This window comes from Neophocaena asiaeorientalis, unplaced genomic scaffold (assembly GCF_003031525.2).
Source record: "Neophocaena asiaeorientalis asiaeorientalis breed wild unplaced genomic scaffold, Neophocaena_asiaeorientalis_V1.1 scaffold437, whole genome shotgun sequence".
NCBI lineage: Eukaryota > Metazoa > Chordata > Mammalia > Artiodactyla > Phocoenidae > Neophocaena > Neophocaena asiaeorientalis.
The window spans coordinates 4157243-4183913 of record NW_020173375.1 but is presented as its reverse complement, the minus strand read 5'-3'; the positions used below and the strand labels follow the sequence as shown (position 1 = coordinate 4183913).

At 40.2% G+C, this 26671-nt stretch overlaps 1 protein-coding gene across 1 annotated transcript in view; it reads left to right on the top strand.

The window, feature by feature from the left end:
• The window catches only part of TMEM108 (transmembrane protein 108), a 360574-nt gene that overhangs the window by 190060 nt on the left and 143843 nt on the right, over nucleotides 1-26671 (top strand). Inside the window, exon 3 of the mRNA XM_024746253.1 lies at nucleotides 17674-17755. Within this exon, the coding sequence (XP_024602021.1) occupies nucleotides 17716-17755 (40 nt within the window). The 5' untranslated portion in view covers nucleotides 17674-17715. The remainder of the gene's footprint in view (nucleotides 1-17673; nucleotides 17756-26671) is intronic.

Here is a 26671-nt window from a genome sequence, read left to right as displayed (position 1 = left end):
AGAACAAGTCTTCTGCACTACACACTCATTGTTTTTCTTTTCTTTTCTTGTTTTCTTTTTTCCCACACACATTTCTGCAGCCTCTATAACTGTGCCACCCAATATGGTAGGCATTTAAATTTAAAATTTATATACCCAGCTACACGAGCCACATTTTAAGTGCTCAAGAGCCACCTGTAGCTGGTGGCTACCGTGTTGGACAATACAGCTTATAGAACATTTCTATCCTCACAGAAAATTCTGTTCGACAGTGCCACAACTTGTGGACAGTATCTCAATTTTGTAGGATCATTCATGCATTCAATCGATATGCTGAATACCTACCATGTGCCTGACCCTATTCTAAGCACTGAGGGTACAGCAGTAGACAAGACAGACAAAATTTCTGCTCTCCCAGGACTTACACTTTAATTTACAAAGCCTGCATCCAAATGTCAGTGTGTAGCAATAACTTGAAGAAGGAAGCCCTAGGAAACAGATGGCTGCTAATTGTTTTTTGTTTTTTGTTTTAATCCTGGCTCATCCCCAGTCTGATTTCTGTGAGGTGTAGCTCAATTTTCTTCAACTATTAGACCTCTGAATTTTAGACTTCTGATTTGGGGTGATTTGCAAGGCACAAATCACTTACATATTTGATTTACCTTTAAGTATTAGCTGTCATTGTAAAGTGTTTTACATTGTAAATGAGAGTTTTATTTGAAAGTAGTTGTTCTAGGATATAATCATTTAAATCAATTCTGCCTCCCTGTGTTTAGAATTTTAATTCAGTGAAAGGCCTAGCTCTTACGGATGGTATGTAACCACAGCAGAGACAATACATTGCAATCATTTCATTGGTTTTCCTACCACAAAGCCCATGTTTTAATACACCCCTCCATACAAGAGTTACTCGTAGAACGTTAATAATACCAGCCTAAAAAGTTGAATAATGGAAATGGGTGGTATTTCTAAATTAGCCATTAGAATTCAGACACTGTGCTAATGCTCTCATCAAGAGCCACGATCACCAACACCAACAATCTGGTTGAACTAATGAACTGTAAACGTTTTCCCCACTGGTGAACTGATGAACTGTTACAGTTGAAATGGGTCTTTCTGATCCAAATCCCTCTTTCCCCATTATTGGTTCTTCAAATATGTAAATGATTTGTCCAAGGCAATAGTTGAAGAGTAAAACCCTGCCATAGCATAATAAAGGGGTCCAGAAATTCACCCTTGCGAAGCAGTGCTTCTCAAACTTTTGTGTGTGTCCTGGAGGGCTTGTTGAAGCACTGATTGCTGAGCCCCGTCCCCAGAGTTTCTGATTCAGTGGGTCTAGGGTAGAGCCTGATAATTTGCATTTCCAGCAACTTCCTGGGTGCTGCTGGTGGTCCACATTTTGAGAACCCCATTTTGTAAACCATGTGGTTACATTATTGTGGAGTTAATAAAATGATGAGAGCGCCTACACAGCTAGCCTAGAGATCTGAGGATCCAGCTGCATGATCGAGTTCTATCCAATTGTAGACTTGGGTTTGGCACCAGCTGTTGTTGGTGGTCATCTAGTACTGGGTAAATACTGATGGGGATGCTTCTGGGTCCGATAGCTGTCTGGGACTTTCAGGACAATGACATTCCAGTTATCTCATCGTTAGTAAGCATTTGTTTTGTTGTTCAGATCTGGGAAGATTAGGTCTTAGGGGCCCAGCTTCTGGATTTCTGCTTCCCAACCACTGCCTGCTGCTTCCCTGTCAGTCTGTCTTCTCCATATTTCCTTCCCAGCCCTAGAAGGCGAAATCTTTGGCCCAACCCTATTTGAGAAGCTGGCAAGCCAGTTACATTATATCCCAAACTGCATTATTTAGGAATTTTAAAGCAGCCAGTAGTAGGGCTTCTGCTGTTTAATGTATTCATCCAAACTCCTGCCTCAGTATCCTCTCTCGGCACCTTTGCACTTTTCCACCTTTACCTGTCAAAACCCTTCTTAACTTTGAAAGTTAATGCAGATTCCATCTCCTTCAAAAACCTTGTCTGGTACCCTCCAGAAGACGTCATTTTTCCTTCCTCTGAAAGTACAGGAATCTTATTTTATTCTCAAGACAACCTTGCAGTGTAGGTGTGATACCTGTTTTACAGATAGGGATGCTGAGACAAGAAGGGTAACACATTTTCTAGTTTGTTACAATTTGCTATAATATAATAGTTTGTCTGATGCAGCTGGTAGGGCCAAATCTGGCTGTGGAGTGAATTTTGATGTGCCAATTTCTCCCCATGCTGAACTGCAGGCTCCTGAAGGCAGGGGTTGTGTCTCGTTTGCTCTTCTTTGCAGCCCCAGCCCCTGCTACTAACACAGTACTTGTTACATGGTGGCACTCTATTTTTCAAAGAATGGATCTCCAGGCTCATTGCTGCTTGTAGTGTGTCTTCCTGCCCTGCTTCTCTCTGTGCAGGGAGGGGGGCACCTTCAGTGTGGCCTCTCCCTGTGTTCCCACTCAGAATTTTCAGCCTCAGCTCCTCACTCTGTTCCCTCTATGAATGCAGCGTTCAGGAAAAGGAACGTCACTCCACCTTGGGAACAAGTGATTTGGAGCTGAGGGTAGTTTCAGCTGTGTGCCAGGCTCTTAGTCTTCATGCGGCTTCCACACCCTCTTCATGGGCCTCAGTCTCTCCTTTTCAGTCCTTATCTCTTAATCTTGGGCATCCCTATGAAGCAAGTAGCAGGGACATGTGAGAGGTTTATCAAAGAGATTGAGTAAAAGGTCACAAAGAGTTCATGTTGCTTACAACTGGAATTGCGTGAGAGGCTGTGGATCAAAATATTTAAGAAACACTGACTCACTCATTTTCTGTTTCGAATATAACTTGCAAATGTGGTCATTTATCATTCCACTTCTTCCATCTCTCGGAAAACTACCAGTTTCATGAGTAAGAAGAAGTGGGATTGGCCTCGCCGTGGCTCCAGTGCCCCCTTAGGCGGGGGCAAGGATCCCTGGTTCTCCACCAGCTGCACAATTAGAATCCCTGGGGGCTTCCCTCTGTCCCTGGGGGAGTCTGATTTGATTGCTCTAGTATGTTCCTCCAGGGTTCTAATGTGCAGTCAGGGTTAGAGGTCCTAGATTCAGTTCTTGGTTTCTAGCCCTGGCTTATGAGAGCCAACTTGAGAGCCTTTTAAAATTGTCCCATCTAAGAACCTGGAATTAGAATTCCTGAGGGAAAAACCTAGGAATTTATTTTAAAAATAGATTCTGACCATCAGCTGGTTTGGGAAACACCAATCTTGGTTCTTCTGGATATTTCTTCTAGCCCTTGTAGTCATCAAAGCAAGATAGAATTATCAACACAGTTAAATGAGCTGTTCAATACTTCAGGCCCTCACAGGTGAGGTCGAATGTATTACTTAATGCATGCTTCCTGAAGCAAGACGTAAAGTTCATCAGAAGTTCTTAGAATACCACGGCTTCCCCGTGGAATCAGCTTGTCTGCACAGGTCTTACCTGTGACCTGGACCCATACTCTTCAAGTGACGGCTTCCCCTGTTTTATATTGGCCCATCCCACTCTTGCCCACATAATTTTTCATGTCATAATTTTTATTCCAGCTGCACATTCAACAGTCTGTATCCTCTGGAATCGCTTGACATAAATGATGTATTTTCAAAGATTAAACCAAACCACAAATTAAAACTGTCTTCATACTAGCACAAGAATTAAAGAAGGCTTTATGTAGATTGAGGTGCGATGGGAGGAGCGAAGGAAGGGGAATGGGGGAAAAAAAAAGAGTTTGAGGTTAAAGGTCTGTCAATGAAAAATGTTGCCTGCCGTATTAGTAAACAGAGGATGTTGCAGCCATCAAGCCGCTACAGCCCCCCCAGTGGTGAGCCCTGACGAAACTCAGGTTGGAGACAGATGGGCTGACAGCTGCCAAGTCCTCACCACTGCAGCCACCCCAGCGGGGCACCCTGAGGGGGCTCAGGCTGGGAAAGAACAATATACTGGCCCTAGACCGCTAAGGTGCATATCAGAGGAATAATTTCAGTGAGCCCAGACTCTTGCATCTTCCCACTCAGAAAAGCGCTAAATTCCTTAACTTGAGAATTTGGTTTTCTTTAATAACAGCAATCTTTTGATGTTCCAACTACCTAGTCTTTGTTGCAGAGACCCCTGTGTATCCTGGCTCCTCCATTACCTCTTCGGAGCAGTCCCTCAGAGCTACCTGAGAGGCTGCTTCCCAGGCTTGAAGTCCTCAGAAAGTCTGCCAAATAAAACATAATTCTCAACTGTTAGGTCATGCATTTTTTTCAGTCAACAGGTCAAAATTCAAATTTAGCAGTTACTATGATATTATGAATAATTTCACATACTGAGACGTATTGCTTGTTCAAAGCGTGCATCATGGATTTAAATGCTCTTTCCACATGTAAACATTCTGGTAAGAGTTTTGCCTGTTTCATAAGGCCTTGCCTCTCTTTCCATTGTAAAAACTTGGTACCTCTTTCAGAACAAATGCCTGCTACCCAAAGGAAATAAAGATGTTTTTTTAGATCCCCAAATTCAATTCCTGAGGGTGTTTCTCAGGTGCTGCTAAAGAAAAAAGAAAGATGCGTGAGTTTCTTTGTGGACAAGAAATAATCTTTTTCATAAACAGTGCAGTCAAAATGATAGAACATGCTCGTTTAGTATTTGGCATTCCTACAATATCATTTAATTCCTTGACCTCAGTGTTCAGTTTTTAATACCAAAACTATAAAAAGGGAAGTGTGATACATATTCTTCACCTCGCACAAGCACCTTTCTGTCTCCTTAAGTGAGATAAGTGGTCTTAATACACTTTAATGCTAGAAGGAGGAGGTCTTTGTCATTCTAATATGCCTCAAACTTCTCGTCCCGTTTTTCACCCTGGTGCTGACTTCGGTGGCTGTGGACAGCAGAACACCCTCCCCCAACAAATTCAAAGTCCAGCTGGTCTTGAGGAACATTCAGGTAGTTACTTCTCAATCCTCCAAGCAGAATCCACATCGATTGATCCCCTTTTGTAGGCTTTTCCTTAGCAGGAGATGAATAATTTTTACCCTTTTGTTTGGAATTCAGCATCTCAGTGGATCTGACAACCTCCAATATTTTCTTTTCCTTTTCAGACAAGGAAATAGGAAGGGGAGGAGAGGAAAGGATCTCTATTGAAGGTGTTTTTTAATCCTTTGAAGTTCACTGGGCCCCAGGCCTCCTGGAAGATAGAGCTTGGGTGGAAGGCAGAGCTGTACGTCCTCCTCCCCGCCCTCCCCGCTCCCCCAACACACACTGCAGGTTCTGCAGCAGGAGAGCCTTTATAAGTCAGAAATCACACAGCCTGTTTCTTTTGGCCCACATGAATTAATTGCTAGTATTTTAAAATAGTGTGACTCATCTAAAATGTCTAGCCTCTCTTGATAATTTAGGGAAAAAATTTTGAGAGGATTTTCAGTTTCTTTAAGAAAAAAGCAAAAGATACAAAGACCTGTTTTCCTGCTGACAATTGGCTGGAGACAAAAAAACACTATTTTCTCCTGCTTTCAAGTTCATTATAGTCCCCTTGACTTCCTATAAACTAAACTTTCAGACCTGACAGAAAGCGACAGTGACTGTAATCATGCTCACACTGTTGATCATAGGTTCAGAAGAGGATGAACTAGTTCTTGCACAAAAGTGAGAAAATTTGGAAGAAAGACTAGGAGGACTACAAGTTTCAAGAAAAATGAGAGAAAAATTTCTTTATGGAACTGAAGGATATTCCTGTGTTTATTTTATTTATTTTTATTTTTTTTTTTGTGGTACGTGGGCCTCTCACCACTGTGGCCCCTCCTGCTGCGGAGCACAGGCTCCGGACTCGCAGGCCCAGCGGCCATGGCTCACGGGCCCAGCCGCTCCGCGGCATGTGTAATCTCCCGGACCGGGGCACGAACCCGTGTCCCCTGCATCGGCAGGCGGACTCTCAACCACTGTGCCACCAGGGAAGCCCCCCTGTGTTTAATATGCAAAGAGTCTGTATCAAAAGAATTTGACTGAAAACACCATTGTGACCCAAACCCAGCCCTTGTGGACACATGCACTCATTTGTGACTTATGGTGTAAGTGAGCATGAGAAACCATCTTACTTGCCTTCTTGAAGTAATCCAGCAGCTCAGGCCCTGGACTGACTTGCTGAACATCAGTTCCCCCTGTTTTCCTATTTCTCTCTATCCCCATACGAACAGAATAGTGTATAGAAACTATACACTATTAGTTTAGGAGAAAGGGAGAGACACATACAATATACCAGGTACACAGCAATCCTTTGATTTAGGTGCCAGCCCCATTTACAGGTGAGAAAGCTGAGGCTTAGAGAAGTTAAGTAACTTGCCCAAGGTCACATAGCAAAGCTACTCAGGGGCAGGCCTGCCTGACTCTTACCCCAAAGCATGGTATTCCTGTGGCTCATCGAAATGCTTTCCCTGAATTACTACTTAACACAAAGACATTAGCTTTTATTGAGGGTTGATAAGGAGCAGCCATGGCAAGAATATTCTGTTCATATGCTTATCAGAAGATTTGTCTAATGATCTTTTCTTGGAAATTAATGGCAGAAAAGGTTTGTATTTCTGGACAAAATAGAGAATGTACTTCTATTTATACAGGTGGAAAAAAATGGTGCTAGCTGTCCTTTTTGCCTTTATTTTCAGGAAGCTCCAAGGGAAGTGTATGGCCCCATTGCATCTTATGGTAAAGTGAATCACCCCTTTCTCCATGTAATTCTGGATCTCTCTTTCTGATGTCATTAATAGGCTTTGATATGTTAATAATTCTGTTGTACAAGTTGCATCTGGTAGTAAGCTTCCTCAGATCCTTTATAAGGAGGACAAATATATAAATTATAAATAAGAGCCTTAAAGTTCAACTTATACCCCTATAAGTAATTTCTAAATTCAGTTTAAGTAAGACAGTGGATTTAACAAAAAGGGCTATTTGGGGAGTAGCCCAAAAGCCTTTGGTTCTTTTTTAGCTTAGGGGAAGCAAAATTAAGAGACAGTTGGTGAGCTCTGGCCTGATGTGTTATCTTGCCTTCTGCTGTTGGGTAATAGTTGCTGATGAGCACTGAGCACTTACTGCGTGCCAAGCACAGAGAAAAGTTCTTTGCATGCATTGTCTCAGTCTTTGCAGCAAGCGTATCAACGACCGTTTTTACCCCTTACAAGAAATTCAAGGATCAGAGAAGTCCAGAAACTACCTCGAGGTCTTGGAGCTGGTAGGTTTGATCTTGAATAAAGACTATAGCTTCTTGACAAAAAAACTAAAAATAAATAAAACACTACCAGGTACATGGAGGACATGAAATAAATTGTTAAATGACAAAATCAAGAAGTGAACAGAATTGATATGATTATCGCATGAGGACTTTTTTTTTTAAGATTTTTTTGATGTGGACCATTTTTTAAATCTTTGTTGAATTTGTTACAATATTGCTTCTGTTTATGTTTTGTCTTTTTGGCCATGAGGCATGTGGGATCTTAGCTCCCTGACCAGGGATTGAACCTGCACCCCCTGCATTGGAGGGTGAAGACTTAACCACTGGACCACCAGGGAGGTCCCCCATGAGGACCTTTTAGAGAAGGAAAGTCTTTCTTGTTCATCATTACTCTATTATAATTTTTTATGACAAGAAATGTAGTGTCTAGAAAGGGCATGAATCACAGATATCATATAAATTAAACTTCAAATATCTAATTTTGTGGTATCAGAAATCATGTGGAGAATAAAATCACTATTTCTACTTAAAAAAAACAAAAAAAAAAGACTATGACTTCTTGATGTCTGTGTCCTTACCTATAAAATGGAGGCAGATGCTCCTTTCCAAACTTCTTCACAGGCCTGTGATGTTAGTTGATATGTCAACTCTCCTATTTCTTTCCCCCCTCACTTTCCCAGAGGGCACTCTGAGGGCTGGCCATCAGCTTATTCAGATCTTCCTTTGTCCCATAGAGATGGTAAGCAATTGTTCTGTTTTGTTCAAGCTGTACTATTGGCCTGGATTGTAATCATCTTCATTCTTTGCTCCACAAAATATTTTAAAGCTGAACTCAAATACCATTGATTTTCATTACTCATAATAGTTATGTTCTATAAAGGTGCCATGAGTTCTGAATGAATGAAGATTGAACCAGTGCTCCTAACGGAAATATAGGGTTAGGGTCCTATGAGCTTTGGTCACATTTGTGTCAACTGATCAATATATAGTCTTGTTTATATGTGTTTCTGTCTAAAGACAACTTATGTAATATACATTGTTAATTCATTAACTTTGAACTCACAGCCAACAATACTATAACTCATGCCTGCGCAAAGCTTATCTAAGACACATATTTTCTCTGTAGGGCCCTGCACAGTATTCTTGCACTTAGGAACACTAGACAACACTTCAGCACTGTACTTGGGGGCCATTTCAAACAGAGATGTCAATAAAAAGCACAAAAATGCCAAAAAGCATGGCACTAAATTGCCTGTAGAAGGGATAGTGTTCACAGTACAAGAGCTGAAACAAGGAGACAGAGCACTGCCTTGCTCGACCTCAGCTGGGAGCACATGTGTTGGGCAACTCACATTTTTGCCATTCTGCACATGTATACAAATGATGGCTAAAGCACGATGAGTATTGATTTCGGGGAAAATTTAAGGATGTTAACTCTTTGCTTCTTATAAGTTGAACATTTTTTTATAGTTTTTAATTTGTATTTTTACTTAATTGTAGTTTTAACTGAGTAATTATTTATGTAATAAAGTTTATCGTTTTTCTTATTGCTTCAAACTTTGATTCAGAGTTAGCAAAGCTTCTTTCTCTACCCCCAAGTAATTGAAGAATTACTCATATTTCCTTCTAGTATTTGTATACTTTACTTTCTTACATTTAAATGTCTGCCTCATTTGGAGTTTATGCTCATGTGTGATATTTAGAATGAGTACAATTTTATCTTTTTCCATATTACTCTGCCATTATCTCAAAATGTGTACTTAAAAGCTCATCTTTTTGCCCACTGATTTAATAATGCTGCCTTTATCATATCCTAAATATCCATATATGTATAATTTGGTGTATTCATGTGCCAATTTCAAATTGTTTTAATTACAGAGGCTTTTGAGGGTGCTTTAATGTCTGGTAGGCCTGGAAGTCCCTCTCGCCCTGACCCCATCTTGTTGGGGTTTTTTTGTTTTTGTTTTCCAGGATTTTCCTGGCTATTCTTCCTCATTTGTTCTCTATGAACTTGTCTTTTCAAGTCAATTTACATACCAAATTCAGAGCTTTTCATTTGGTTGTTTATTACTTCTTCCTGCTATGTGGACATTTCTAATGGGAACATTTTAAGCAGTCTATGAAAGAAAGAGATTTCCCTCCCGAGTCAGTAGAATTGATAGAACTGTTCCATTTAAGCCAAAGAGAGAGGTGGGGTTCTATGACACTTGCTCTTGTTAAGGAGTGATTGAGGACCAGTACTCGCCTCTTTGCCTTGGAAGCTTCCTTCAGGCCTGTTTCTCTAGCCATGTGGCTGACAGGGTCTTGTTGCTCTGGCCGGCATTCAGGCCTGAGCCTCTGAGGTCAGAGAGCTGAGTTCAGGACATTGGTCCACCAGAGACTTCCTGGCCCCTCGTTATATCAATTGGTGAGAGTTCTCCCAGAGATCTCCATCTCAATGCTAAGACCCAGCTCCCCTCAACGACAAGCAACCTCTAGTGCTGGACACCCCATGCCAAACAACTAGCAGGAGAGGAACACAACACCAGCCATTAGCAGAGAGGCTGCCTAAAATCAGAATAAGTTCACAGACACCACAAAGCACACCACCAGATGCGGTCCTGCCCACCAGAAATACAACATTCATCCTCAGCCATCAGAACACAGGCACCAGTCCCCTCCACCAGGAAGCCTACACAACACACTAAACCAACCGTACCCAGTGGGGGCAGACATCAAAAACAATGGGAATTACGAACCTGTAGCCTGTGAAAAGTAGACCCCAAACACAGTAAGTTAAGTAAAATGAGAAGACAGAAATACACAGCAGATGAAGGAGCAAGGTAAAAACCCACAAGACCTAACAAATGAAGAGGAAATAGGCAGTCTACCTGAAAAAGAATTCAGAGTAATGATAGTAAATATAATCCAAAATCTTGGAAATAGAATGGAGAAAATACAAGAAACATTTAACAAGGACCTAGAAGAACTAAAGAGCAAAGAAATGTTGAACAACACAATAAATGAAGTTAAAAATTCTCTAGAAGGAATCAATAGCAGAATAACTGAGGCAGAAGAATGGATAAGTGACCTGGAAAATAAAATAGGGGAAATAACTACTGCAGAGCAGAATAAAGAAAAAAGAATGAAAGGAATTGAGGACAGTCTCAGAGACCTCTGGGACAACATTAAACACACCAACTTTCAAATTATAGGGGTCCCAGAAGAGGAAAAGGCAGGGACTGAAAATATTTGAAGAGATTATAGTTGAAAACTTCCCTAATATGGGAAAAGAAATAGTCAATCAAGTCCAGGAAGCGCAAAGAGTCCCATAGAGGATAAAGCCAAGGAGAAACATGCCAAGACACATATTAATCAAACTATCAAAAATTAAATACAAAGAAAAAATATTAAAAGCAGCAAGGGAAAAATAACACACAAGGGAATCCCCATAAGGTTAACAGCTGATCTTTCAGCAGAAACTCTGCAAGCCAGAAGGGAGTGGCAGGACATAGTTAAAGTGATGGAACGGAAAAACCTACAACCAAGATTACTCTACCCAGCAAGGATCTCATTCAGTTTCGACGGAGAAATTAAAACCTTTACAGACAAGCAAAGTTTAAGGGAATTCAGCACCACCAAACCAGCTTTACAACAAATGCTAAAGGAACTTCTCTAGGCAGGAAACATAACAGAAGGAAAACACCTACAATAAAAAACCCAAAACAGTTAAGAAAATGGTAATAGGACCATACACATTGATAATTACCTTAAATGTAAATGGATTAAATGCTACAACCAAAAGACATAGACTGGCTGAATGGATACAAAAACAAGACCCATATATATGCTGTCTACAAGAGATCTACTACAGACCTAGGGACACATACAGACTGAAGGTGAGGGGATTGAGAAAGATATTCCATGCAAATGGAAAGCTGGAGTAGCAATTCTCATATCAGAAAAAATAGACTTTAAAGACTATTACAAGAGGCAAAGAAGGACACTACATAACGATCAAGGGATCAATCCAAGAAGAAGATATAACACTTGTAAATATTTATGCATCCAACACAGGAGCACCTCAATACGTAAGGCAAATGCTAACAGCCATAAAAGCGGAAATTGACAGTAACACGATAATAATAGGGGACTTTAATACCCCACTTTCACCAATGGACAGAACATCTGAAATGAAAATAAATAAGGAAGCACAAGCTTTAAATGACACATTAAATAATATGGACTTAATTGATATTGATAGGTCATTGCACCCAAAACCAACAGAATACACATTCTTCTCAAGTGCTCATGGGACATTCTCCAGGATACATCATATCTTGGGTCACAAATGAAGCCTTGGTAAATTTAATAAAATTGAAATCATATCAAGTATCTTTTCCGACCACAATGCTATAAGACTAGATATCAATTACAGGAAAAGAACTGTAAAAAATACAAACACATGGAGGCTAAACAATACACTACTAAATAACCAAGAGATCACTGAATAAATCATCAAAAAATACTTAGAAACAAATGACAATGAGAACATGATGACCCAAAACCTATGGGATGCAACAAAAGCACTTCTAAGAGGGAAGTTTAGCAATACAATCCTACCTCAATAAACAAGAAAAATATCAAATAAACAACCTAAACTTACACCTAAAGCAATTAGAGAAAGAAGAACAGCAATAAAAAAAACCCCAAAGTTAGCAGAAGGAAAGAAATCATAAAGATCAGAGCAGAAATAAATAAAAAAGAAATCAAGGACACAATGGCAAAGGTCACCAAAACTAAAAGCTGGTTCTTTGAAAAGATAAACAAAATTGATAAACCATTAGCCAGACTCATAAAGACAAAAAGGGAAAAGACTCAAATCAATAGAATTAGAATAGAAAAAGAAGTAACAACTGATGCTGCAGAAATACAAAGGATCATGAGAGATTACTACCAGCAACTATATGCCAACACAATGGACAACCTGGAAGAAATGGACAAATTCTAAGAAAAGCAGCACAACCTTCTGACACTGAACCAGGAAGAAGTAGAAAATATAAACAGACCAATCACAAGCATTGAAATTGAGACTGTAATTAAAAATCTTCCAACAAACCAAAGCCCAGGACCTGATGGCTTCACGGGCGAATTCTATCAAACATTTAGGGATGAGCTAACACCTATCCTTCTCAAACTCTTCCAAAATATAGCAGAGGGAGGAACACTCCCAAACTCTTTATATGAGACCCACCATCCTCTGATACCAAAACCAGACAAAGGTGTCACAAAAAAAGAAAACTACAGACCAATATCACTGATGAACATAGATGCAAAAATCCTCAACAAAATACTAGCAATCAAAATCCAACAGCACATTAAGAGGATCATACACCATGATCAAGTGGGGTTTATCCCAGGAATGCAAGGATTCTTCAGTATACGCAAATCAATCAATGTGTGAAACCATATTAATAAATTGAAGGATAAAAACCATATGATCATCTCAATAGATGCAGAAAAAGCTTTTGACAAAATTCAACACCCATTTACGATAAAAACCCTCTAGAAAGTAGGCATAGAGGAACTTTCCTCAACATAAAAAAGGCCATATATGACAAACCCACAGCCAGCATCGTTCTCATTGGTGAAAAACTGAAAGCATTTCCACTAAGATCAGGAACAAGACAAGGTTGCCACTCTAATTGGGATAGGGAGGGTGGGAGGGATACGCAAGAGGGAGGGGATATGGGGGTATATGTATTTGTATAGCTGACTCACTTTGTTATACAGCAGAAAGTAACACATCATTGTAAAGTAATTATATTCCAATAAAGATGTTAAAGGAAAAAAAGGAGTGATTCAGGTTACTTGCACCTTCTCATTTCCCCTGAGCTAACAATCAGCAAAGTCCCCACCTGTGCTGCTGTCTCTGCATGTTTGGCCAAGTGTTTTCATCCTCCTCCTCTCTCATTTGTCTTTTCTTCAGCTTTTTGGCTATAAAACTCTGTACTTTCTTAGGATTTCATCCCAGAAATCAGTTGTCATCCTTGGAGCTCCTAAATTTTTCCCTGAGGGACTAGATAACAATTAATGTTTCCTCTTATATGATTGAAAAAAGAGGCTTTTGGTAGAATCTCACTGCACCTCTCCATCTAGCCAAAGGAGTGCAATTGACCCATGAGACTCAGCTGAGAAACCATTATTAGAACTCTGAGTTCAGTTAGGTCACAGAATGAATATAGAAAACTCAGTCATTTCCATATAGAGACAAGTAGAAAATATAATGGAAATAGAAATACCATCACTGTAGCAAAAAAATATATATATGTATAAGATGCCTAGGGATTAACTCGACAAGACTATAGAACTTGCAGGAAAAACATTGCAGAACTCCACAGAACTACCTAAATAAAGATTAATTTTGAATAAATACTAGACCATATGGTGCTTGTAGTTAGAATAGCCCTGTGTAACCCAGATGATCTCAATTGTCCCAGATTTATGTGCTCAGTTGTTTCTTTGATAAGCGAATGACATAGCTCTATTCCATCTATTATTGCAAGTTTAACAGTTTCTTGAAAATCTCTAAGCATTTCCAGAGATGATTGAGGGGCTTATGTCCCCCTGGATCAATATCAACTACAACTATTTCTCTGCTGTCCTATTACTTGATTATTCATTTATTCATTCATCTGTTTGTTTATTCACGGCACATTTTTTGCATGCTTACTGGGTCCTGAGCACTCCGTAGATGCCCACCAACCATGGCTTATGGCCCCTTTGGCTCCTACCTCCATTTCCAGTCACCCTTGTCTTAGAACATAGTCTCTTTCATTGCCCAGCTGAGCACCATTAATACAAGGCTGTTTTGTGCAAGACTTCTGCTGAGGTTCTGGAGGGTCTTAGTGGTGGATAAGTGTTGTGGGGCAGAGAAGGAGGGCAGATGTGGTGTCTGACGAAAAACAGCATGAAGCAAGAACTAATGAAAAATTAAATATTGTGCTTATTAAAGTTTGCGGGGAATTTCTCAGTTTATTCTTGGGTCCCACCTGCTGCTGTCTTTTGGAACTGCCTCTTCAGTCTCTCAGCATCTCTTGTGTATCATCTCCTCAGCCTCTCAGATTTCTAGACTACTTAATCCCTCTTTCCTAGCCTTTTGGAACTCAAACCTCCTCTTGTATTATAATGGAGAGAAATTTAACTCTCTCTTTTTCTCCTTCCTACTCTGCTAGTTCACATTGGGGTTTGGAGGAGGGGAGCTTTAATTTGCCTAACCAAAGAAGTCATTGAGCTATGGTTCCCCAACTCCCTACCCCATCCCCCAAAACAAGAGCACTTCTCTTCCTCCAAAAGGAATTCTTCTTATCTCCAGAGCAACCATATTTAAAGATTATTTTTTTCCTCACCACACTTGGATTTTGAAGAGATCAGGTCTCTCCCAAATTAATGAAGTAGAAGATAATTCCAACTATAATCCCAATGATATTTTTTCTGAAGTTTAATAAAATTATCTTAAAGTTGGGCTTCCCTGATGGCGCAGTGGTTGAGAGTCTGCCTGCCGATGCAGGGGACCACGGGTTCGTGCCCCGGTCTGGGAAGATTCCACATGCCACGGAGCGGCTAGGCCCGTGAGCCATGGCCGCTGAGCCTGCGCGTCCGGAGCCTGTGCTCCGCAACGGGAGAGGCCACAACAGTGAGAGGCCCGCATACTGCAAAAAAAAATTATCTTAAAGTTAATTTGGGGGGAAAAACAAGCTCAAAGAACAAGGTAAATCTTAGAAGAGTAATGATGGAGGACTAATTCTACCAAGAGTTTAATTTAAACAACACATATTGTTTAATGAAACTATGATCAGACAGGGAAGTAAAACGTAACACAAAGTCCAGAAACGGATCTAAATGAAATAAAAAATACCAGAAGAAAATACAGGCAATTATTTATGTAATCCTGAATTAAGTAAAGAAGGCCTTTCTAAACATGGTAACGTGTGTGTTTGTGTGTGTGTATAGTTCTTACAATAAATAAATAAGAAAAAAACCAGCATGCTTTACACCGTGAATGAACCTTAAAAACACTATGCTAAGTGAAAGAGGCAGGCACAAAAGGCCGTATATTATATGATTCTATCTATGTGAAATGTACAGAATAGGTGAACCCATAGTAGATTAGTGGTTGCCAGGGACTGGGGAGAGGGGACAATGAGAAATAACTGGTAACAAACATGGGAATTTCTTTTTAGAGTGATGAAATGTTCTGGAATTAGGTACTGGTGACGGTCGCACAACTTTTGAATGTGCTAATAACCACTGAATTGTATACTTAAAGGCTGAATTTTATGATACATTAATTATATCTCAGAAAAAATGTAAAGATAAATCAGCTCCACTTGGGGTATCATAAGAAAAAAAACCCAGCATGCCAATAGAGAATGATTAAAGAATGTCTTTAAAAAATATTCAGTGACACTTGTTAAAGGTGGCAAGGCGTACTTTATTCAGGACCATCTGGATGGGTGCAGGGGCCACTGCAGTGGGATTTTACTGTGGGGGGAGAGATTGGGCTCCACTCTGAACAAAGCATGGGCAAGTGGGAATTCATAGCCAAGGAGCAGTGTGGGGTCAGTGGATGGAAAACTACTAACAGGAAGCATCAGGGGTCAGGGACTTGGCTGTACTGGCCCAACAGGGTTGTTGCTGAAGGCAGGCCAGGCTGTCATCACCTGGGGGTGGTAGAGTAAATCTTACCAGATATTGAGGGTTTCGGGGTGCTGGTTAAACTGATTTAGCAGGGTTCTTGCTAAAACTAGTGTTACGGAACTCAGGTTTGGCTGCTCACCACTCGAGAGCCAATAATTCGAGAGGCAAGTGTCAGCAGAAAGAAAAGGTGCTTTAAGCAGAAAAGCTGGCGATCTGAGGAGAAGGCAGACTCGTGTCCAGAGGCCAACTCCAAAGATTCTGCTCAGCCATGAGTTTTTAAAGGGAAAAATGGGGGGAAGACTCTCAGTGAATCATTGAGACAGGAGGTTGGGTTCTGTATCATTCCCCACTGAGTGCAGACTGGCTGACTCTCTCTTCAGATGTTATCTTGCCTACATGATCTGCCTGCACTCTTCCTTAGGGGGCTGTTGAGGGTAGAGAGCTAGTCATTCTATAACTACTTCATTCTTCACTCTTCTTTTTGTCTAGGAAAAGAATCAGCAGGTTAAACAAGACGTGGTATGCATTCAGGAGAGCGTAAGTCAGGAGTTAGGTTAAATTGCCTAACGATCTCATTCCTGTAATTAGGTTCTTTTAAGGTTAAAACAGGAACAGAAGTGGGTGAACAGGAAAGGGGCAAAAGAGCTGCTTTCACCAAGTTTTACAAAGAAGTTCACAGATTGGCCTAGGAGAAGGTTCAGGAGTGTGACAAAATACTCTTTGTCAAATGTGAATTTAAAACTTTAAAAAGACAAATGACTAATAAACCTATAAAATACAAATTAAAGTAATGAGATGGAATATGTGCTTATTTTCTTGACAAAGATGGAAAGAAAATACAAGTTTCCATCATTGGGTAGGTTGCAGTCTAATGGAGATTTTCATAATATGATATTGATGAAGAGCAATTTGGCAATATATTTCAGAAGCCTTAGATTGTGTCCTTGTGATTCCATTTCTAGGACTTTATCTTGAAAAAATACTGTGTACCATGTAAAATAAAGTTGTAAGGTGGGAATTCCCTGGTGGTCTCATGCTTAGGACTCTGCTCTTTCACTGCTGAGGGCCTGGGTTCAGGGAACTAAGATCCCGCAAGCCGAGCGGCATGGCCAAAAAAAAAAAAAAGAAAAGAAAAAAAGTAGTAAAGTACAGTAACAGCACGGAAGATGTCACTACTGCTAGGGAGAAAAATTAGAATGTATAATACATAAGCAAAGCAGACCAGTAGAAGTATATACACGAAAGGCTGAAGAGATAGGTAGTTGGTAGTTTCTTGTACACCCTTATCTATATTTTGTTTAGCTGTATTTTCCAGATGTTCTTCACTGGAGGTATCTTTTATAATCAGAAAATAATAGAAAAGTTATTTAATATAATACAGTTTCAAATTGGTGACGCTTTTGGAGTGTTTTGTTTGGTGAGCACAATAACAGAACTGAGATTAGAAGTTTCTTGTTTCTCCTGTTTCAAGACTAGAGATGCAAGGGAGAAGAATTAGAAGTCCTCAAAAGTTCCAAAGCCAGATTCTCACCCTCTAGTTGCCCATATGAGTGGTGTATGTAGTGTCAGAATCTAATTGATTAATTGGTAGTTTTATAACATAGACGGTACTATGGTATATTCACTCCAAGAATTTTTCTCTTCAAATCAGGTATTTTGGGCTTTACAACCAGGATCATATTGAGTGGAGCTCTTTCTGATTCTTGACTTGAATTCTGTTTCCCAGATGTAACAATTTTCTTCTCCCAATTTCCTAGACAGAATCATGAATAAACTGGAGGACAAGCAGGACCAGATGATACCATGAAGAGAAGTTTACAGGCCCTCTATTGCCAACTGTTAAGTAAGTTGATGTCACATTTCTTCTTTCCTAGAATAGATCAATGTTATTGTTTGCCCAGTGCCAGAAACTTACACACCTTCTGGAGGAAGACCAGGGTTTGGTCAGTGAAGGACAATACATTTTCCCTCTGCTTCATCTAGGTACTTGAAATATCAAGCATTAAGTCATTCTATTGCCTTGGGCTTCAGTTACTGTACGTAATTACTGTAGACTTCGTTATGATAATTCTAAATTGGCATGTTAAGCAAGTCAATTTGAAAATGAGTGTCAACAACATTATTACTCTTGGTTTTGTGGCAGAATGAAGGGGGTTCCGGTATGATCCCCTCTGGGCTCCTCATGAAGAGGGAATGGTAGGCTGTGGGATTTAGTCACATATAACCTATTACCATTCAGTGACTGTACAGCCTTTGACTTGGAATGTTTTGCATAGTTTTGCGTGTTCTTAGATAATGAGTGGTGAAAATGTGGTTTGTTTAGGTTTGGTGGTAGAATGAAGTGTTCGATCCTGATTTTCTCTGCAGGTTGTTGTGTTTTGTGTATTGTGCCACAAAGTGCCAGTTGCCATATAGGGAGTGTGTAGTCTTTGGGATTGGATTGTCACTGAATGAATGTAAAATCCAGTACCAGTTGGTGGGTTTGATGTTCAGATTGACACATTTGGGACAACAGACGTTGCTCACTCCGGGTCAAACCAAAGGCATTGAGTTGGGAAAACTTGAAATTCACCGTGCTTGTCTAATTCTTGCTGAGGTAGAGGACCTATCTTTCCTAGGCTGAGTGGCTCCTTGTTAACTTTTGCCAAGGAAATAACATGAAAATAGATTGAGATGCAAATCACCAGTCAGCCCTTAGAATTTAGCAATTCACGTTATGTTGTGCCCCCAGTGCAAAGCACTTTATCTACAGACAGCATTCTGGTTGGGTGTTTTAATTGACTCATTTTTGCTATTGAATTCTAATCCCTGAAACACAGATCACGTCAGCCTGATTTCAGCCTGATGGAACATCGCCAAGAGTTATAGGGACTCTCTCATATGCTTTCTCCATGTATTCTATAGGGTTTGTTGCCTTTTTTTTTTTTTTTTTTTAATGATAAGCTTGCTTGTTAGAGAAAAGGCTTTACGGATTGAAGAAGCAGTGTCATCAAGAAATGATTAATTCTGCCTTGATGGGATAGGGAACATTTGAAGGATAAATAGGATTTTACACACACACACACACACACACACACACACACACACACACTCACACAGATATACCCTCAAGAAGGCAAGGCAGGTTTTACAGGCAAAAGAAACAAGAAACGAAAAAGAGCATAGTAGATTTAGAAGGCAGCAGAATGCTTGTTGAATTCACCTGTGCTGATTGTATGCCCCAGAGTGTGCATAATGTTATAAGGTCATATCTAAGCTGAAAGGCATCAGAGAAGTATTCTGTGGTTTAGAGTCCAGTCTTATTCTATAACAAGTGCCCATCCTCCCAGGTCCAACATATTGGAAAGCTGAAGAGATTTTCCTCAAACACTATCTGGATAGCTGCAGAAACTAACCTTGTCTTAACACTTTTCATTGTTTGCAAGCTTGCCTAGAAACGCAAGCAACCCAAATTAGGAGGTAGGTAGTGGCCTTCAATAAACCACACTGATTACTAGGTAGCTGATTGTGGGCTGGAGCCCAGCTTTGTACACAGCTGAAAGGGTAAAGCACTTGGCAATAGATCAATTAGCCTGACTTCAGAGAGTGGTTTTCATAAGTTCATCTGAGATGACAGGCTGTTATTTATAGCATTTTTTTTCATGAGATGAGTTAGATATTTAGTAAAGTCCTAGATAACTTAAACTCTGGCATACATACACAAACTATCATATATGTCATTGGTCAGCCAATTGTTCACTTATGCCTGAATTAACATTGTCCACAAACAAAATGGTTTTTCAGTGTCTAAAACTGACTTGAGAACTATAGAGTCAACATAAACTTATTATGTTACTGTATGTGACTCAGCAAACTGATTTTAATTTGGAGGGGGGACAGAGTGTTCTGGTTATCTTTTGTTGCATAACAAATCACCCCAAAACTTTGTAGCTTAAAACAACAGCAATCATTTATTTTGCTTAGGTATCTGCAGTTTGATGAGGGGTTGGCAGACTCTCTGCTCCACAGTGGCTGGGATCTGGGCTAGAATAACTCCAAGAGCTGGGGCTTTTTTCCCTCAGGCCTTTTCACAGGACAAAATGGGGCTTCCTCACAGCAATAGTGGCCTCAGGGTGGTCATACCTTATACATGGCACCTCACGGCTTTGAGGCCTGGGCAAAACCTACAAGCTTCTTAAGAATTAGGCTTGGAAATCCCAGAACAATACTTCAGCCACATTGTATTGGCGGAAGAAGTCACTAAGACCAACCCTGACCCAAGGGGAGAGGGATTGGACTCCACCTCTCAAAGGCAAGAGTAGTAGAAGTTTGTAATCATCTTTAGTCTAGCAGAGAGTATCTGTTTAACAAGAAAAAAAGTCAAGCACTTCCTAGTGGACATGAGCCAGTCCATGAGACTCATCAGAGAAACTCCTCCCTCTGGAGTGCCTACTGTGTTCCCAGACCTCTGCTGATCAGCTCACGTGCGCCATCTCACTCACTCCAGAGGTAAATGCACCAATATGAAAAAGTGTTAGCAATGAGTGAGTTAAGGACCGGCCGAGGGTGACCAGGTGGTGAGTGATGAGGTTGGAATTCATAGCCAGGTCTCTCGGACCTCTTTGTTCATGTCCATTTTTTTTTTATCCTGCCTGGTGTCTCCACCACACACAGAAAAAATGAGCAGTGTGGCCCCTATGGCTAGACAGGGGTGGTTCTAACCCATGATGGGCAAAGTTTGCATCCTATTAGTGATGTCAGGTAAGGCTGAAAAAAAATCCAAGCTCTTTCTGGGTCAGTACATCACAATCACCAGTCATTGAGGCTTTTGTGTGCTTGAGGGATGCAGTCTTTGGCAGGCAGGGCAGTTGAGGGTTTAATATTTTACTTTTATTACAACTGACTGTCTCTGCCTTTATTTTATTTCTTGGGCTTCATCCCACAGTGCAATACTGAGTACTTCATCCTGCCAGCTTTAGCCCTTTGGGAAGGTTTAACACATTTTAAACAATACCTTGGAATGACTAAGAGCTTGAGGATGAAGGTGGTGATGAGAACCTTCATGATTATGTAAAAAACAAATGCTGCATTCGTTTTTCCTTTTTAGAGCTAAGTAATAAAGTAGGTGTGAAGCTAGTGCCAGGAATATCTGGGTTTTTGAGCTGCCAACCAGTGTTCAAATCCTATCCCTACCACTTAGTTGGTAGTTTATGTTAGGTAAGTTACTTACTCTCCATGTGCCTCATATATAAAATGGGATATGACCACCATGGTATATAGAAGAACTACAGTAAATGCCTGTTCCCTTATTGGGCCTTCCTGTCTGCAAGAGAAGGATACAGCCTCTCTAGGAGCTCAGCTGTAACTGACATTTGGTTCACAAAACATTTTTACAGAATTTCTTTTTGAATTTTATTTTTTTATATGGCAGGTTCTTATTAGTTATCTATTTTATACATATTAGTATATATATTGTCAATCCTAATCTCCCAATTCATCCCACCATCACCACCACCCACCACCCGCTTTGCCCCCTTGGTGTACATACGTTTGTTCTCTACATCTGTGTCTCTACTTCTGCCTTGCAAACCAGTTCATCTGCACCATTTTTCTAGATTCCACATACATGCATTAATATATGATATTTGTTTTTCTCTTTCTGACTTACTTCACTCTGTATGACAGTCTCTAGGTCCATCCACGTCTCTACAAGTGACCCAATTTTGTTCCTTTTATGGCTGAGTAATATTCCATTGTATATATGTGCCACATCTTCTTTATCCATTCGTCTGTCAATGACATTTTTACAGAATTTGATCCTTACAAACCTTATTAGGCAAGCAGGACATTAATTATCATTGATCTCATTCTACAGAGGAAGGAGTTGACACGATCAAGGCTGCCTTTCCCAGGCCATGTCACAATTTGTTTTAAAAGTAATAATGGAAAATAAGTAGCATCATCACAAATGCTGAAGAACGTGACATTACTGGAGAGGCGCTGAGTCCTGAGTTGACAGATTTGTCTGGGTGCTGTGTACTGGAAATTTGTTGCGTTACTTCATTTTTAAGAAGACCAAGACAATCCTTTTGAGCTCATGAACATAAGATTTTATATACTAATATCTATTTAAGTCAAAGTTTTTTGGGTACTTACTCAGAGTTAAGGAGCAATTATGTTTAGTAAGTTAAGTATTTGCTCTACACCCAGGCATCTATATTCTTAATTCATACTCTGTATTATTGGTACATCTTGCTTGTTCTTGGATCCTCGAAATATACTGAACTGGGGTGACCATACAAAAAAGTAATCCTTTGCTCAATCCAGAGAACTGTTCATGGGTCCCTGTTACTCAGAAGGTGGAAGAGAAAGAGAACTCCTGCTGTAGTTTGGGCCCCTAACCTGTAGAATTTAGAAGGTAAAAGATATCACCTTTTTTGCCCTCTTTACCTGGCCCATGGGGATTGCATCTGTCTCAGACTTGAATTATGCACACACACCACAAAATCCATATTACTCAACTCTCTAGACTCTTTCAGGCATAATGAGAAGCTGGTTGAGAATGGAGTTCATTTCTAATGGGATGATCTGCATCTCATCTGATCTCTGGAACTGGGCAGAAGCCCCTAAAAATCCTTTACAGTGAGCAAAATGTCTTTGATGCTTTTTTAGCTCTAACTAGCACATTTTGCCAACCAGCTACCCAGTGACTTTATTCGTCCCTCCAGTCACTTCTTAAACTAGAAATATCCACATAGTAATATCTTCCACAGGGGATTAACATTTTCCCTCTCTTTTTCCTCCATGCTTATCCTTATCCCATAGTAGACCCAGAGTCCCACCATGGTACCTACCCAGACCAGCTGCCCTACTCTGGTCTGTGATCTGAATTTCTCATGTATTCATTAAGGTAGAAAGCAATCTAAATTAATTAATGCCAAGGTATGCTTCATTGGCTAGGGAGTTTCTCCATAACTTTCAGGGATATTTGCATTTTTAAAGAAATTAATTTTACCTTCTCAAGGCAAATGCTGTGTTGGTGTCATTTTAAACCATATTGAGTATAGCAGTTTAAACAGATAAGTTTCCCAGGGCCTGTCCATTTCTCTGAATCTCCTTGAGTCAATGGTCTTGAATCTTCATTTCTCTTTCTGGCTTATCTCTTGCCTCTTTGGCCAACTTAAACCAGAAATGATCTTATTATGCCCTATTTATACCCTTATCATCACCATCCTCCTGGATTTCCATCCCTGAATAGCTAAAGTCATCTCAATTTGTTCTCTGTTTCAACCTGGATGCAGTTGGATACCAGCTCCCATGGACTCTAACTTGTTGTGAATACATTTCTCTGCATCCACATTGTCTCTGTTCAGTGAAGGGCTTCCTGTGGTCTTGCCTGAACCCTTTTAATAGTTTTCCTTCTTGCTGCCCTAATCTCAGTCCTCCTCCTTCTAATTCACCCTAACATTGCCACAGAATAGCAGCTTGTCCTCTGCTGATGATCTTTCAATGGCTTTGCATTACCAGGAACAACAGTTCTCCTAGTGTGGTCCAAGAACCTCTCAGGACCCCTGAGACTTTTCAGGAAGTCTGTGAGGCTCTCCTTTTCCAACTACATTATCTTTTTTTTTTTTAGAGGTGAATTTTAAAAAATTAATTAATTTATTTATTTTGATTTTTGGCTGTGTTGGGTCTTCGTTGCTGCAGGCAGGCTTTCTCTAGTTGAGGCGAGCGGGGGCTACTCTTCGTTGTGGTGCGTGGACTTCTTATTGCAGTGGTTTCTCTTGCTGCAGAGCACAGGATCTAGGCGTGCGGGCTTCAGTAGTTGTGGCACGCGGACTTAGTTGCTCCGCAGCATGTGGGATCTTCCCGGACCAGGACTCAAACCCTTATCCCCTGCATTAGCAGGTGGATTCTTAACCACTGTGCCACCAGGGAAGTCCCAACTGCATTATCTTTATGATTTATAGCCTTCAACTATATTGCAACAGATTGAATGCAGAAGGTGATGTGAGATCCAGCTAGCTGTCTTTCATAAGCCAGATATTAAGGAGATTTACAAAAGTTAAAACAATGACACCCTTCTCACTATATTTTTGTTTTAGAAATTATGGTTATATTTTATTTAAAATGTTATTTGTTAACATAATGAGTTTATTGTTATTTTAATGGATTAATTTTTTTGTTTCTCAGCTTTAACTTTTAGTATAGTAAATATTAGTAGATATAACCCATATAAACAAAGGCTCTTTGTGGTCCTCAATTTTTAAGAGTATAAAGAGGTCATGAGACCATAAAGAACCGCTGTCTTCATGGTTTGTTTTTCCTGAGAAGTGAGAGGAAGTTTTCCCTGAAATTAAGGAGGGAGAGGTGGTATGAATCATAACTGACATGGAATTTATGTCCAAACAAGAACTAAATCCAGAAATGTAAGCTCTTTCCAATGTTACAGGCAGTTATAAAGATATTGCATTATGTTTGCATATGAAATGAAGAATTTTCATTTCCTCTACCACCATTGAAGGTGCTTCCCTCTCTCACTGAAGGTGCCTGGCCATAACCTCCATGTGGAGTGACACTGTGGCAGCCACAGTTAAGAGCTCAGATTCTGGATTAAGACTACTTGGGTTCAAATCCTGGTTTGCCACAAATTCTTATCTAAATGATTTTCACCTCTTTCCATACAAAACATGCCAATTGAGCATGCCTCCACTGCCAAACAACTGTTGGACTGTCTGTCCTCCACCCCTTGCAAATCTATCACTCCGGAGGCCATGACAGTAAAAGAGCATGCTCCATTTAGTAGCAAACAGCAAAGTGCTACCACCAGTGGCTATAATAATGGTAATGACATGTTCGGTCTCCAGTCAGCATTATGGAAATGGGAGGCATCCATTTCATCCCAACTGCAATTCAGTATTTTAGACTGGATTACTCTGATTGGCTTTCATCGGTGTTTCTCAAACTTTGATGTACATTAGAATCACCTGGAGAGCTTTTAACAAATCCCCTTGTCCAGACCCACCACAGATCAATTAGAATCTTTGGAAGAGGGGATAGGGAGCATGGGGCCTGGGCATCAGGTGATTCTAATGTGCAAGCATGGTTGAGAATCACTGGCTTATAGCAGTGATAACCATGCAACAGAATCACCTAGAAGGCTTGTTTAAATACAGATTGCTGGGCACTATGCCTGGAATTTCTGATTCAGTAGATCTGGGATGGGGACGATAATTTGTATTTCTAAATTTTCAGTGATGCTGAAGCTTTGGTCCAGGGACCACACTTTGAGAATCACTGTCTTAGACTAAAGAAGGGCTGTCCTGGAGCCAAAGATGCTTTCAGCTTCCCTGCCTCACTTGAGCTGCCTAGTGGTGAAATGGATCTTGGAACAAAATCAGGTCCAGTTGGGAAGGAAGAGGAGGAGAGAAGATGTCAGGAAGAGAACCAGCAGAATCACAGTGTTGCTGGGTTAGGAACTGTTAGAACTTGAAGTTTCAGTTACTCCTCAGGATACACTGGAAGTTAATTTTTACTCCGTTTTAAGAAAGGCACAAGGGCTTCCCTGGTGGCACAGTGGTTGAGAGTCTGCCTGCCGATGCAGGGGACACAGGTTCGTGCCCCGGTCCAGGAGGATCCCACATGCCACGGAGCGGCTGGGCCCGTGAGCCATGGCCGCTGAGCCTGCTTGTCTGGAGCCTGTGCTCCGCCACGGGAGAGGCCACAACAGTGAGAGGCCCGCGTACTGCAAAAACTAACAAAAAAAAAAAGAATTTGAGGCTGGATTTTCTTTTACTATGCAAATTTTCTCTTAGGGAGAACGGGTCTCTTTGGTTCTGAAGGTTAAGTCATTCACACAGAAAAATTGAGGAGGTAACACTTTGAAGTGTGGCATTAACCCAGGAAGTCTGTGCATACTGGGCCCTTAAAGGTGTCATGTTGATTTAATGTCTTTCACATTTTAAGTTGTGATTTTTAAATTTGCATTAAGTCAACAACTCTCTTATGCAGAGTAACCAAACATTAGTAAGGCATTTTCATTGTAAGCAATGTCAATGAAGACTGAGGAATAAAATATTTTAAAGAAACTCAATTTTATGACTTTCCAGTGTATTCCATTACATAGTTGGCAGGAACGTAGGTGAGGGAAGTCATGCTCACATATAGAGCTGTTGACTTATGCAAATTTAAATGTTAACTCTTAATGAGTAAATTCAATTTTCTATATGAAAGTACTTTTGCTTAAACATACGGTGGGAGAGAGCATAGAATTTGGATTTAAAGAATGTACTTTGAGTTCTCACGTCTTCTCTTAGTAGTTATGTGACTTCGCACAGAATAGGTAACCTCCCAGAGCTGCCTCGTTTTCCTTAACTGCAATACACAGATGATGAGTATATCTCCCTTGAGGATTGTCGTGAGAGTTAAATGATCAGAGTATAAAAACATTTTATAAGTTGTAAAATGCCTTCCAAACATGGGTTATTGTTTTACTACTGTCCTTAAATAGCATAAGTATTTCCTTAAATAACTTAAGTATTCCTTTTGTTGTTAAATTATACTATTGTTTAGTAAATCTCATTTAAAAATTTTAAAAAGGAAATGTGAAAGACAGTAGAGCATGTTCCTGCCCAGCTTCCAATTTAGTAGAACACTCATTAATGCATGTAAAACTCAACGGGGGCTATTCTAACAAAGGGTTTTCTGGCTTATCAGGATCTGATAAAATTCTGAAAATTGTTGTAAACGAGAGAAGTTGGAAAAGAATTTTTTAAATGAA